This window comes from Tiliqua scincoides, chromosome 4 (assembly GCF_035046505.1).
Source record: "Tiliqua scincoides isolate rTilSci1 chromosome 4, rTilSci1.hap2, whole genome shotgun sequence".
Classification (NCBI taxonomy): domain Eukaryota; kingdom Metazoa; phylum Chordata; class Lepidosauria; order Squamata; family Scincidae; genus Tiliqua; species Tiliqua scincoides.
Genome location: NC_089824.1, coordinates 14,616,357 through 14,632,139, shown reverse-complemented (window position 1 = coordinate 14,632,139; position 15,783 = coordinate 14,616,357). Strand labels below are relative to the sequence as shown.

The 15,783-nt window shown below is 44.5% G+C and overlaps 1 protein-coding gene and 1 non-coding gene across 2 annotated transcripts; one reads left to right on the top strand and one right to left on the bottom strand.

Annotated features, from left to right (window-relative positions):
• Positions 1-4,800: 4,800 nt before the first annotated feature.
• Positions 4,801-4,873, bottom strand: TRNAM-CAU (transfer RNA methionine (anticodon CAU)). Its single transcript has one exon. It is a non-coding gene; the product is annotated as a tRNA-Met (tRNA).
• Positions 4,874-9,690: 4,817 nt separating this feature from the next.
• On the top strand, positions 9,691-15,558 carry FAM83A (family with sequence similarity 83 member A). Its single transcript, XM_066623300.1, has 4 exons — positions 9,691-10,173; positions 10,861-11,028; positions 12,249-12,373; positions 15,003-15,558. Exons 1-4 carry the CDS (start codon positions 9,691-9,693, stop codon positions 15,556-15,558), a joined length of 1,332 nt encoding a protein of 443 aa, XP_066479397.1.
• Positions 15,559-15,783: the final 225 nt, after the last annotated feature.

Below are 15,783 nucleotides of genomic sequence, written 5' to 3'. Positions count from 1 at the left end.
AATGCCTTTTGAGATATTTTTGTATATAAAAAAATAAAATGTTTAAAAGTTCCAAGTTGAAATGTATTTATTAATCAGTATGGAGGTTCTTGGACATAAGCTATTTTCAGTTTAGGACTAAGTCTGCTCAAGCTCCAGTAAAGTATTTTAAATGTTTGTACATGTGACCTCTTGGCTTTCTTTTGATAGTGGTCTTTCTCCATATGTTCTCTACACTTAAACCTAAGTCTATCTTCCCAAGTTATGATGGATCAGAGTGTTAAGGGTGAGGGGAGCTGTCTTCATTCCATAAGAACATAAGAAGATGTCAGCTGCTGGATCAAACCAAAGGCCCATCTAGTCCAGCTTCCTGTATCTCACAGTGGCCCACCAAATGCCCCCAGGGAGCACACAAGACAACAAGAGACCTGCATCCTGGTGCATCTGGCATTCTGAGATAGCCAACTTCTGAAATCAGGAGGTTGCACATACCCATCACAGTTAGTAACCTGTGATGGAATTTTCCCCCCAGAAATTAGTCCAATCCCCTTTTAAAGGCACCTAGGTTAGATGCCATTGCCATATCCTGTGGCAAGGAGTTCCACAGACTAATTACACTATGGATAATTCCCAAGTTGCTTTCTCACATGATGGCTAGTAATGCTTTTTTAGGCCTGGATGTGTCATTTATAAATGGTTACAGTGAGACAATAGCGTTAGAGCCGACTTTTAACTGCTTGTGCTCTCTTGCCAATGTAAGTTTTGCATCTGAATTACAAACACAGAGAAATGCACCAATTAAAAACCCTTTGCTTTCAGTGTTATTTTTGGAAATGGCCTCAATCTTAGTGGCAGCCTTTCCCTCTCAATCCTATTTGATAGTCCTTCTCTTAACAAGAAGTTCTAAACGTATTTTAAACCCATAAAGGAAGCTGTGTAGTGTTCCACATCCACCTATGAATCCTGATCATCTCCCCACAAAGTGAGAAAGAATAAAGTTGAAGGCCCCAGGCTAATAAGGCATTCGCTTGACTCAGCTTTTTAAGGCTGATCATTTGGGTCTGAAATGTATTTCATGGGTGGATTTGAAAGTGCTGCGTTTTGTATAAAGAACAAAATGGTTGCTGAACTGTACTAATTTGACCGAAAGCAACATGCCAACTGTACTGGAAGAAACTGGGCAACTAAAGGTTGTAAAATATGCAGAAAAAGCCACAGTGGTGTGAGAATGGGAACATAGCAGTGGCAAGGCACACAGAATGTCCCCAGTTCAGTGGCTTGCAGCACCTCCAGGGTTGGCTTTGTTGTTGCTGGCAACCTTCAGTCTCGAGAGACTATGGTATCGCGCTCTGAAAGGTGGTTTTGGAACATCGTCTAGTGTGGCTGAAAAGGCCAATTCGGGAGTGACAATCCCTTCCACAACGGGAGCAAGTGCAGTCTGTCCCTGGTCTGTCTCCCTGGCTATGGGCCTTCCTTCTTTGCCTCTTAGCCTCAGACTGTTAGCCAAGTGTCTCGTCAAACTGGGAAAGACCATGCTGCACAGCCTGCCTCCAAGCGGGCCACTCAGAGGCCAGGGTTTCCCACTTGTTGAGGTCCACTCCTAAGGCCTTCAGATCCCTCTTGCAGATGTCCTTGTATCGCAGCTGTGGTCTACCTGTAGGGCGCTTTCCTTGCATGAGTTCTCCGTAGAGGAGATCCTTTGGGATCCGGCCATCATCCATTCTCACGACATGACCGAGCCAACACAGGCGTCTCTGTTTCAGCAGTGCATACATGCTAGGGATTCCAGCACGTTCCAGGACTGTGTTGTTTGGAACTTTGTCCTGCCAGGTGATGCCGAGAATGCGCCGGAGGCAGCGCATGTGGAAAGCGTTCAGTTTCCTCTCCTGTTGTAAGCGGAGAGTCCATGACTCGCTGCAGTACAGAAGTGTACTCAGGACGCAAGCTCTGTAGACCTGGATCTTGGTATGTTCCGTCAGCTTCTTGTTGGACCAGACTCTCTTTGTGAGTCTGGAAAATGTGGTAGCTGCTTTACCGATGCGTTTGTTTAGTTCGGTATCGAGAGAAAGAGTGTCAGAGATCGTTGAGCCAAGGTACACAAAGTCATGGACAACCTCCAGTTCATGCGCAGAGATTGTAATGCAGGGAGGTGAGTCCACATCCTGAACCATGACCTGTGTTTTCTTCAGGCTGATTGTCAGTCCAAAATCTTGGCAGGCCTTGCTAAAACGATCCATGAGCTGCTGGAGATCTTTGGCAGAGTGGGTAGTGACAGCTGCATCATCGGCAAAGAGGAAGTCACACAGACATTTCAGCTGGACTTTGGACTTTGCTCTCAGTCTGGAGAGGTTGAAGAGCTTTCTGTCTGATCTGGTCCGGAGATAGATGCCTTCTGTTGCAGTTCCAAAGGCATGCTTCAGCAGGACAGCAAAGAAAATCCCAAACAAGGTTAGTGCAAGAACACAGCCCTGCTTCACGCCGCTTCGGATGTCAAAGAGGTCTGATGTGGAGCCATCGAAGACAACAGTGCCCTTCATGTCCTTGTGGAAGGATCTGATGATGCTGAGGAGCCTGGGTGGACATCCAGTCTTGGGGAGAATCTTGAAGAGGCCGTCCCTGCTGACCAGGTCGAAGGCCTTCGTGAGATCTATGAAGGCTATAAAGAGTGGCTGTCGCTGTTCCCTGCATTTCTCCTGCAGTTGTCTAAGGGAGAATACCATATCAGTGGTGGACCTGTTGGCTTGGAATCCGCACTGTGATTCTGGATAAACGCTCTCTGCAAGTACCTGGAGCCTCTTTAGTGCAACTCGGGCAAACAACTTTCCTACAACGCTAAGGAGAGAGATGCCACGGTAGTTAAGGAGAGAGATGCCACGGTAGTGGGTATCAGGAAATTGGAGGGATGGCTAGGAAAGACTAAAAAGGAGAACCAGGTTTTCTAGAAAGAGGGAGTCTTCTCTGAAGCTCTATGGGATGCAGAGGAAGCCACCTGGGAAGTAGGGTAGGATTGGGCCATAAATCACACAAAGGCTATGGTCATGCATAAATTCTTTGGGAGTCCCATTGAACTCAGTGGGACCTACTTTTGAATAAGTATGCTTGCTATTTGGTATTACTCCATTTCAATTGTCATATTTTAGTGGATTAAATCACACTGGAAACAGAAGTGCTCTGCCCATGAATTTGGGACTATAAAAGCCGGAATGGGATGGGCTTAATCATAAATGAAATAGATGCAAAAAAACAACAAGATTTATAGCCTGGATCAGGTTCTGGAACGTGGAATCTGGAGGGTCGTTGGACTGCAGGGGGGGTGTGTGTGTGTGAAGTGTTGTAGGTGAGTTTTGCTTTGTTGGATGCCTGGGGGCAGTGGCATAGCTAGCAGGGGTGCGAAGCACTAAGTTTTGCAGGCGCCTGAATGTGCCATCCATGCAAGCAGCCCCCTCCTCTTCAGAAGCATTCTGGGTGGTGAAAGCAAAATGGAGGCAAATGCCAGAGAGGACCCAGAGAAGAGGCAAATGCCTCTGTTTTGCTCCCAACTCCTGGAATGACTCTGAAGGGGAGAGGGAGGGGCCGCTTGCACAGTGCACTCAGGCGCCTGCAAAACTTAATGCTCTGCACCCCCTCTAGTTATGCCACTGCCCACAGGCATCCAACAAAGCAAGACTCACCTACAACACTTCACTGCTCCAGCCCAATGACTCTCCACACTCCAGAACAAGGGTGTCCAAACTTTTTGGCAGGAGGGCCACATCCTCTCTCTGACATTGTCTCAGGGGAAAAAAGACTTAATTTATGTTTCAAATTTGAATAAATTTACATAAATGAATATATTAGAGATGGAACTTATATGAATGAATGAAGGTCTTGCAATAGCTCAAGGCCTATGAAAGGCCTTGCACAAAGCAAGACCAGCCTTTCCTTTGCTGCTGCTGCTGCATCACAGATGTGAAACTGCAAGCAGTGGAGGGAACCCTCGTCCCACAGCACATGCAAGAGGTGGAACAGTTGGCAGTCACGCTGAGAACAGTTGCATCAGGCCAGTGTGGGCTCCAGCAAGTCTCCGGAGGGCCAGAGATTCATTGGAGACTGGGGGCTCTCTGTGGGCCGGATTGGGAGTCCTCGAGGGCTGGAAGTGGCCCCAGGGCCAGGGTTTGGGCACCCCTGCTCCAGAACCTGATCCAAACTATAAATAATGCATTTTCTTGCATCAATTTCATTTATTAATGAAATGCACCCCTTTTGGCTATGCCACTGCCTGCAGGCCAGTCATTCCAAGCTGTATGCAGTTCCTCTGTGACTGAAAAGGTGTTCATACAATTTTGAATGTTTTTACTTTAATTTTTTTTAATTAATTGTATTTTTTTTATTGTTTTGCACTGCTTGCAGCACATAAGAAAAGCAGTATAGAAATCTAATAAATCAGTGCATCAACAAACCAACTCATTTCGAGACTGCATAGGTGTTGTGTCTCCAAAGTTTGGTTCTTTTTTGCAAGATTTTGCAGAAATTTAGATCTTTTAGAAAAAAGCTTCAAAAGTTTGTTCTGTTCCTTTCTGGATGGGTTTTGGCTTGGAGGGGGTTAACACAAGCATGTTATCAGGACGGTTTTTGCAGTAATTTAATCTAGTTTGCAAGTGCCTGACTCCCCTTCCCCCATCCTCCCTTTGCTGCTGCATTCCCCCCCTTTTTTTAAGCCCCCTTTGCTGACTGTGGGTTGCAACAATGGATTGCACCGAGAAGGGAAGTCTTGTTGACTTTCTTTGCAGTGATCCTACACTAAAGGAAACTCAACCACATTTATCCTTGCAAAAATATCATTGCCCCGTGTGAGGCTCGAACTCACGACCTTCAGATTATGAGACTGACGCGCTGCCTACTGCGCTAACGAGGCGCTTGCTGCTACTTGCAACAAGTCTGCAGATCAAACTTTGTGCTGATCATCTCAGCGTTCCAAGCCATGCTGCCTTCCCTTGGGCTTCTCTGCCTTTGCAATGGGGCAGCTCTCTAGTTCCCCCCCCCCCACACACAATTCTGCACCCCACGTTGGGTTGCATGCATGCTGCAGACCAGTGAAGCTGGAGGGGGAAAAAGACAAGCAACAGTGTAGATCTCCTTCTCTCTGGCTCATTTTCTACCCTCCCCTTTTCTGCATTACAGAAGGATTGTGTTGCAATTGCATTGAACTGACCCAGGGCTAACCTGGGGACATTTCTCTCTTCCCTTCCCCAGCAAGATCTGCCACCCCCACTGCTAAATAAGACTGCAAGGAAAGTATTTTCCATTTATTGCCATCCTGCTTTCACATATTGTATATGATTACAGCTGCATATAATGTTCACACACACACAAGATCTAATACACTACAGTGGTTCTCAAACTTTTTGCACTGGGACCCACTTTTCAGAATGACAATCCGTCAGGACTCACCAAAAAGGATGTCATTCACCTGCAAGTGATGTCATGGCTGGAAGTGACATCATCAAGCAGGACAATTTTTAACACCCCCTATATGACAAAAATCAAATTTAAATAAGTTAATTAAAAGTTTACAATAAGTTCAAAAATGTATTTAAAATAAAGAACTCTCCTAACTCTCCCAAGCTGTTGCTAATCTATTAAAAAAAAATTCACCAAACATCCCAAATGCTATAATCCTATTCATGCTTACCAGGGAGTAAGCCCCATTAACTGTCAGTGTTAAAACATATACATAGAAGTCTGTTAAAGGGACAGATCTGTAACATTTCCCCAAATGCAGTCACATGCCATGGTAGCTTGCAGACTGCAGGAATTCAGGTCCTCTGATTTTTGAATAATCTCAGTGCTCCGGGCAATTAGTTATCTGAGCATCCACCACCCTTTGTCAACAACATCGAACCTCCCATTGGAAGAATGGGGCACATGCCCTAGGCATGGAGCTCACGCGCCTCCAGGATCACGCAGGAAGCCTTAATGAGGCCACAATTGGAAACTGTGCTTCTAGATTTCCAGAAGCACAGTTTAAGACCATGGGGAAGCCTCAGGTGGCTTCTCCCGTTGGCCTTAGAGTGATGCAAGGCTCCCTGGCAATCTAGGTGAGGGGGAGTGGCTTCATGCAAGGGATGGCAGCTTCATGGCGCTTTGTTCCAGGGCACCTCAAGGGGAGGTTCGCCACTGTTTGGCAACACACAAACAATCAGGTTGGGACCCACTAATGGGTCCCGACCCACAGTTTGGGAACCACTGATTTAGTGCGTCCCATCTAACAGTTTGAGAAACACTAAGCTAACACCATGAAATCAACATGTAAAGGGGTAGTGTGTTTTTAGTGTTGCAGCAAAGAGCCTCAGTACACTTAGAGGCTACTTTATTTCCACTTTCTTCAGTAGGCAGGTGTAGATACACAGATGGGGCTAGTCCAGCAATTTTAAACCTTTTTCATCTCACAGCACACTGACAACGTGCTAACATTTGCAAGGCACACTTTTAGACAAGTGACAGGGCACACCATGCTGCTGGCGGGGGACTCGCATCTCCCATAGGTCCTACTAATAAATTATCTTTCTCCAAACTCCATCAGCATACCTGTGGACCATCTGCAGCACACCAACGTGCTGTGGCACACTGGTTGAAAAAAACAATTCAGCTATTGAAGAGAGGGAACACTGGTATAGTTAATTACATTTATTATGTAAAGTTCAGTAACAATTTGCACTAGGAACAGTAGACAAAGGTGCTGTAAACAATTATTTTGTCACAGTTCTCAAGTCGTTTAGCAAACTAACTCCCAGGTGGGTGAGTGAAGCTGAATGAGGCTCCTGCACATAAAACCTAGTCAGCATTATCTTGCCATGGACCCACTGAGCCCAGGGTACTGTTTCCAATGCAAGCTAGCCTGATGCCTCTAGGAGCTCACAAGCAGGGCATTATTCTCGCATCTGGTACTCAGAGATCTACTGCCTCTGAAGAGGAAGGTGCTCTACATAGTAGAATGGCAATATAAATAGACTTCTACATGAAGTTGTCAGACTCCCTTTAAAAACTCTCTTAAAAAGGTAGCAGCTATCACCACACCATGTGATGCCAAATACCATAAGCTCATAACACAGCAAGTAGCGTGCTTTCTTTGTTTGGCCTTTAACACACTGTCTGAAGGGCTACTTTCCCCCTACAACCTGCTGCTTGCTAAGATAATCATCAAAGCCTACCTCTTGGTACCCAGTTTTCTGCAATGAGTATTTTGACTTTGGACCCCACCCTCAGTTGACCTAGTCCCAAGTATGTTGACCTTCAGGTGCTACCTGGCTCCCTCCAGAGTCACTTTTTCACACCTGGTTTTTTGTGTAAAAAAAAAAAATCATGTAGATTATGTGAGTCAGAAATCTGCCTACACCAACCAATATGTTGAGACATGTGACACATGCAAAATAATTCAGATATATGTAATACATTGTCAGATCAAGTGGGCATGATTAAAGCTGACAAGCCACTATTGACCCATCTACTCAATGTTTCCAAATGACTTTCTCCTGTGTGATTACACTTAGCAGGTCATTGACTAATTACTTTTTTGCAGCTGCTCATCAATGCCAAGTAACCAATTGGCCCTTGAAGGCTGGTGCATAAATGAAAGTGCCTGGATGGGACCATCATCACCACTTTTTAAATATTCCTTTCTATGGAAAATATTTGCAAGAATTAAGGGTGCCAACTAACTGTGCTTTTCAAGATAGGCCTGTACAATTTGTGACCTCATCAAGCCCACTGCAGCCCAACAGCCTGGGTACAATGGCCCAGCTGGTATTTCACAGGGGTTGCTCATGTACCCATTTACCAGAGGTAGCTAAACAATTTGAAAAGCAGTTTTATGTATTGTTAACTTCCAGGTTTAAAAAGGGGAGGCAACAATCCAGTTCAAGGTGGCTGACAATAAATGACTGAACCAAATATAATGAAATGTGCTACAAAATACAGACGAAAAGCAACCCATGAAAACAATTCTAATTTTGCTGATCACAGTGAACAGCCATAAAAGTATGGAGGTGCCCATTTCTGCAGGAGCCCAGTGGCAGATTCCATTTTATCCAAGTGACAATAAACATTCCAGAAACAGGTACAAAACAACATTTGCTACAAGGGCAACAAGCACAGGTGCTGTCCATCAGGAAACAAGAGTGTTGCTATAACCTGACTTTTTGGACCTGTCAATCCCTGTAACATTAATCCCAAAATTGTATGAATGGGGGAAGGTCTTGGGGTGGCACCCAAAATAATACTTCCGTGAATGGAAGTGCACTTGAACAGAAGAAGCATTTTTCTGGTAGGCTCTTCTGTTCACATAAGTGCTACTCAATGCCATTCTAGGGGCTGCAGCCTGTCATTGGCATAATCTGTGTAATCAACTCAGGAATGATTTTCAAATGCTTGACATTCAGGGAAATGTTTGACATTCAGGGGAACACTTTCCAGTTGGACCTCACTACCCAGGAACTTCTGTGCATTACACAGGTTCCTGAGGAATGTTCCAGAATAATGCACTCTTAGTTCACTCAGTACTTTACAGTCATAAGGGCTTGTACTTTGTTTTTTTTTGTTTTTTTAATAAAGGCTGAGAATCTCCCAGCACTGAATTTTGTAGCCAATAGCAAATTCGGCGGCATTTCTGCATTTGTGTGGAATTTGTGTCACCTGAACAAGAACCTATCAAGCTGCCAAACAGGGCCAATCAAACCACACATCCCCTGCACGGGAGAGGACTTGGTAGATTGTTGCCACCCCCTCCTCATGTTCGTGCATGTACCCCCTTCTCTACGTTACGGCAACTGCTGTTACCCATCACCCTTCTGCATCCATCACCATCTGAAAAAGACAGTGTTGAACACTCTGGACTACCTCCCTCCTCCACATGCTTCCATATCCACTACGCTCCCTCTGCCTTTTTGAAATTGGGGGGGGGGGAGGAGAGAGAGAAGCAGTGTGCCTTTCCCTGACCCACTTAAAGATTCCAGGAACTGGACTGTGGCCTTCCGTGTGCAAAGCAGCTGCTCTCCCATTGGATGGCTAGCACCTTCCCAATGCACAAGGCACTTGGTTGGAGTGCAATAGCTAGTGTTCCAGGACACTGTGACGGATTACAGCATTATTCTGGATTGCGGGGACATTTGATTGTTGCAATTATTGCTGGTGCCGGTATATAGTGGCAGAGGCGCCATTGCATTAAATCCAATCAGAGGCCCAACAAGCCCTGAGCCATTTTGAAAACTGTCTAGCAGTATTTAGAAATATTAATTCTTTTTCCTCTTTCCATTTCTTCCCCTGTCAGATTGAATGATGGAGCAAGTGCTATCACATATTGAAATCAAGACTGGATAATGAGCAGATGAACCTTTCCTTTCCTGTGCCCTGGGGAGAAGGTGGAACCAACCTGACTCCCCCCTTGAGTATAATTGTTAATGAAGTGAATGTACTAAGCTTGTTTAATTCTGCAGTGTTTTGTATACACCCAAAGAGACGGTTGGAACAATTAGCAGAAGGGACTGAGAGTACTACGTGTGTTCATTAACCAATTATGCTCCTGGCAAAAAACGGATTTGCAATATTGCACATCCAGGTGCTGGATGTGGGTCCTTCACTTCTACAAGAGCTTGGAAGTGGGAATTTTTTTCCCCCTAAACAAGTGGTACAACAGAACCATCCCTCCACCAGAGTGTATGAGTCTTGGGAAGAACAATGAATCGATCAAGACATGTGGGCAAGATCCAGAGGCGACTGGAAGAGGTCAAGAACTGGTCCTTCCGACACACAAAAGCAGATTTTAGTCACAATGAGAGTGTGCGGCTTGCCACGGACGCCCTCTTGGATGGTGGGCTCCAATCCTATCTCAAGGCTTTGGAGGAAGAGGGAGAAGTGGATTTCCTGTCCTCTGTGGAAGCGCAATACATCAAGCAGAATGCAAGGGAACCTTACTATTCCAAAGATGCTCATTCGGAGGGTGATGCTGGGACAAGGCCAAATAATGATGCCCGGTCCCTCCAGTCAGGAACCTACTTCCCTCTCATCTCTGAGAACAGTGAACCAGCCCTCCTCCACAGCTGGACTGCCGCAGAGAAGCCCTACCTGAAAGAGAAGTCAAGTGCCACAGTATATTTCCAAACAGACAAGAACAGTAATATCAGAGACATCATACGGCGTTGCATCAGCAAGACTGGCCAGGTATGGGGTTTGAATCTCTATGAGCAAAGCCAGCTCTACCCTACAGGGGAGCTAGGTTTGGGGTGGTGAAGTCAGTGATCAAGCTCTGGCATGCATGCACAGTTTCTCATTGAATGTGGAGTGTACCCCAGAATTGTCTGCAACGGTACAGCTGGGGGAGGCAGGGAGATGCCCTATTGTGCCTTGCCTGGGTCAGCCAAAAGCCTTGAGAAAACAAAGCAAAAAGTAGACTCTACCTGGTATCTTTTCATATCCAGCAACTGTAAACATGGGGGGGGGGGGAGACAGTTACTCATAACCTTCAGCTGCAGAAATTAAGTCATTTATAAATATGCACCCTCCCTGCACACACATTTAATCATTATTCGAACCTGTTGAGATAAGCCAAAATGTAGTAGCTGGTCCAAGATCCCCCACTAAGTTTCATGGGATTTGAATCTGGGACTCCCCACTCACAGTCCAAAACCTTAACCATACTGCCTTTTACATAACCATCCTCTGCAGTCACCTAAAATATCAACATTGGTCTACCATGCAGAGAAGGATGCTACAATCCTTGTGACAAGGATGATTGAAATAATGACCCTGAAGCATTTGGGGTGCTTTCAAAGTTCCTTCGGGATGCTATTAGCAACAATGCCTTTGATCAGCAGGGCCTAGTGACATATGTCAGTCCTTCTTCCCCAGGTACTGGCCATTTTGATGGATGTATTCACAGATGCCGAGATATTTTGTGATGTCCTGGAAGCAGCTAACAAGCGGAGAGTGTTTGTCTACCTGTTGCTCGACCACAGCAACCTGAAACTCTTCACCGAGATGTGTGACAAACTGCATGTCGCTGAGAATTACTTCAAGGTATCGCTAGCTGATGTAAACATGTACAGCTGTCTCAGCTCTCTGTTTTGCTTTCTTCATGCATGTTTCCTTGAATTGCAGCATAATAATGTAGGGTTGTTAGTTTTTGTAGAAAAGAGAAGCACAGCCTTCAAACTGGGGTATGGTTCAGAGTCAGATCTACAATGGAGGAGACTAAGACAGCCGTCAGGTAGTCGGCATTGGATGGTATTAAAGAGTGCCAAATGATCAGTTATCTATCTATCTATCTATCTATCTATCTATCTATCTATCTATCTATCTAGGGACAAAGTATGTTTTCCATATCAGGTAATAAATGTGCCTGGCTAGGCACAAATTTGAATTAGTGTCTTATACTAAATAAAATAGTATAATAAATAATAATAAATTATTTATTTATTATACTTTATAATAAATAAAATTGAATTTATTTATTTAAATAAATCAGCATATATTTAGCATATATTTAAATTTGAATTAGTGCCTTATACTAAATAAAATAGTATAATAAATAATAATAAATTATTTATTTATTATACTTTATAATAAAATTGAATTTATTTATTTAAATAAATCAGCATATATTTAGCATATATTTAAATAGTAAATAGCTGTGCATAGGTGTGCAGCCCAAGTAGCTGAATAAATGCCTGCTCTTTCTCTAGCATGTAGAGTGAAAATCACATTTTTTCAAGCAGACTTTCCAGATACATTTGTTTTATCGTGACTCCACAGAAAGTGTGGGGTTTCTCAGTTTAATATACATCTAGTATACTTAGGTTGATGTGAGAGTGACTAGATTAGGTCATTTCACAGATTTCTGCAGGAGCTGATGGCATGGCCTTGTTTTCACGCCGTGAGCAAAGAGGGTAGCCACATGTCTTCCATGTTGTCTCATCAGAAACAGCTCGTTGGGAACCAGGAACCAATCTGATGCAAGCCAGGCCATTTTTTCCCCCTCAGAGAACAAGTGGGACGAAATGTTTGGTTGCTGGATGTTCCCATTGCAAGTTAGAGCAACTTTCAGTTGTGGGAGAGAGTAGGGTCAAAGTGAGAGCCAAGGACATATGCCCAAAGCCCACACATATGAGGGATTTCATCCTCAGCATGCAAAAGAGGGATTTCTAGTAAAAGTCAAGAAAAATAACACAATGGAGATGGTATTTTACAAGTTGCTATAAGAGCTTAAATTTAGCTCGTGTTCTTTCATAACTTGCCAGAACATTTCTGTACGAAGCGTTACTGGGGAGGTTTACTGTGCCAAATCCGGCCGAAAGTTCTCAGGACAGATCCAAGAAAAATTCATCATCTCAGACTGGAGATACGTCCTTTCTGGATCATACAGGTAAGCTCAGCTTTTGTAACCATGTTTAATTCAAGACTGACTCAGAGTCCAAAGATGTTATGGTCAGTGGCAAAAGACAATGAGGACCACAAAGAATGCATTGGCAGGCTGTAATCAAAGCAGGCGCTGGTCAAAATATAAAGCAATTGAAAGAAGCTGTACAAAATTGTAAATCATGGAGAGAGCTGGCCCATGGAATTGCCAAGGGTCGGACACGACTGAATGGGTAACTCGACTCAGGCTAAGCTTTCCAGGAAGGACAAGCTTGGTACTGAATTTCCTGGACATACCAGGTGAGCAGCAATTGCTTCTAGGACACAGGTATGTGGCAGCAGCCACCTGGCAGCCACAATACTCTTTCTGGGACTCTTTAAGAGTATATCAGGGCCAGCACAGCTCAAAAATGCTGTTCTGCTAGTTCTGTGACATACATGCTGAAAGAGTTGATGGTCAAAGTAAATAAGAATCCAGGGGTGGCATGAACTGGAAGGTCACCTGATGCTGTCTCAGGTTTGCCACTCCCCAAACCCTTAATGTGCTCCTTGCATGCTGCTGTGAAACCTGAAAGTGCAGGACTTCCAGATTCATTTACACAAGGACAGTGTGATGGTGCTGTCCCTGCAAATGAAACCGGGATCCCCGCACTTCCGGGTTTCACAGCAGCATGCAAAGAGCATGGTGAGGAGAAAACAATTTGCTTCTTGCTTGAGCTCACCTGAAGCAGATCATTGTGGCTTTAATTGGCAGCAGGTTGGTAAGCAGTGGTGGCAGACCTGGAGTGAAAGGTACTTCAAAACCACCACCCCCTCACCATCTGCCACTGATGCAACCTGCACAGCAAAAATCCATGGCAATTCAGAACTTTTTGGAATTGTCACTGTCTCCAGCCAATGCTCCCAAATTGATGCTTGCTTGGTCTTTGCCACACTTTGTGTCACGCTGCTGTGCAGTGGTTTTTGGGTTTGCCAAAATGTCCTGAGGAAACTGGAATCTCTCAGCAGTGTAACCACCCTGGTGGTCCCTGTGGGGAAAGAAGGGCAAGACCTAAGTTTTTAGAATAAATAAATCAGCATATAAATTGTGAACATGCACCCATGAATAGGTAAGAATTAATCCGGTCAGAAAAAGGATGAACTATTCAGTTTCAGTTTCCTCACTTCCCTGAGACAGATGTATTTATATATACTCAAAGTCTTGCAAGCACAGAGAAGATCAACTGTTGTGAGGATCTCTCTGAATGCAGAAGCTGAGTTACTGCAAGGCAATATACAGATACCAAGAAACAGTTGTAGTATTTTAATGTGGGGAATGAGGAACGTGATTGCAAACACTGCACTGTTTGTTCTCTCTGAAAGAAAACCCTGGACCTATTCCAAAGAGGTTTCCTCCTGACTTTCACAAAACTGTGTTAGCTTTGGGCTGGAGAGGTCTTTTCCACACCCATTATAAAAAAACAAAAAAATGAACACACGTCTCATCTTGAAAAGATATAAAAGTATTAAGAAACTGTTAGTAGCACCTTCCAGGGTTCAGTTGTTCAGAAACCCCAAGTCCCCCCCAAGCCCCCAAATACTGAAAGTTGAAAAAAGATTGTTAACAGTGAGGAGTGAAAAAAGTCTGAATCCTATGAGCAACAAACCTCTCCATGATTTGTCTAAACCCATTTGTAGCAGCCATTACTAAGGCAGCCTAGAAAAACCTTACTCTTGGGCGAGGAGGGAGACCCAAAACCAGGGGGTAGTGGAATCCAGGGAAGTCTGGAAGGTTTACAAGCAACAAACTCTAAGTCAGCAATTTTTCTTCTCATGGCACACTGATCTCTATGGTCTTTGCCTCTTGTGATATTACTTTTGACTTCCGGGAGATTCTTCCAGATTCTGCAGCTCTGTTTCTAGGGCAACTGTCTATAGTAAAAAGAGTTGTCTGTCCCCCTTCTTCTGCCAGCTTGAATACACCTTGGGCATTTGCTTTGGCATGGGAAAGGCAGGATATAAATCTTTTGAATGAATGAATGAATGAATGAATGCTGGAGGGGGTCACCTGTACCCTTGACTTTCCTGCTCTTGGGAATCAAGTACATGTAATGATTCAACAACCTAACTCAAATCCAAGATTTTTCTTACCAGTTATTTTGGGGAGGAGGGAAAGGGGAAAGCAATAAATGCCAGCACGAGGGCAAACATGGCTATTGTGTTTGCATGACCTGAGGTTGCTGATTGGAGTCTTCCCAGGTGAAAGGAAGGTCCAAACCAAGTGAAAAATAGACAAAAAATGGAGGGGGGGCACACAGGAATTTTCACCACACCCTGAAAAGCCACCCTGGAAAGCACCAACCACTAACATTTTGTGATAGCAAATTTCGTACTTTCATTATGTGTTATATGAAGGAATACTTCCTTTGGTCTGTCCTGAATACTACCAATCAGTTTCATTGCGTAACCCTGAGTTCTGATATTCTGAGAGTGGGAGAAGAACATCCCTTGACTCACTTTCTCCAAACCATGCATGATTGTGATATCCCTTCTTCCCAAACTAAAGGCCCAATCACACTGGTAGGAAGGGTGTTCCCCTATTCATTTTTATTGCTCTCCCTTAACTATCTTTTCCCCTTCTCTTCCACGACCCCTAGTTTCACCTGGTTGTGTGGCCAGGTCCATCGGAATTTCCTGTCCAAGTACACAGGCCAAGTGGTGGAGCTGTTTGACGAAGAGTTCCGGCATCTTTATGCTCTCTCCAAGCCCGTCGCAGGTCTGAGACCTCCACTGCACACATCACTCCTGTTGCTCAACAAGAGCACTGCAGCGACACAGGGCAGCCTCACCAACAGCAGTAACCAAGGCAGCCTCCACACTCCATCAGATCCATTTAGCTGCTTGTCGAATGATAGCGTCTCGCCGAGCCCCAAACCTACCAGGACTCCTGTTTATAGCAGTCAACCCGCATCACCACTGCCTCTCAACAGAGTCCACTCTTTTCACGGTTACACCACACGCATGATGACTCAGCCACAGAATGGCATCCAGGTCAACTACTACCAGCGACAGTATATCATGGATTCCCCAGCAGTCCTGTACAACAATGTCAATATCTACAGGCCTGTGAGAATGAAACAAGAGGATGTCAACAGGGCACGGATGAACCCAGTCTGGAGATGCCTTCACAGAGCCAAACTGACTACTAGATGACTGGGGTGTGGGATTTGCATATTTCATAGAAGTAGGAACTAGTGGCAAGAATCAACATATTACACAGGACATTTTTAGGTGTCCTAGTGAATCTTGCTAGTAGCCAAAGTACCCTAGCTGTATTTTTTAAAAAAAGTTTCTAGATCCTAAGGTCACTGAGAAACTTGAGTAAACATTGTGGTGGTTTTTCACTGCTAACCTGTTGGTATCGACGCTGAACAGTTG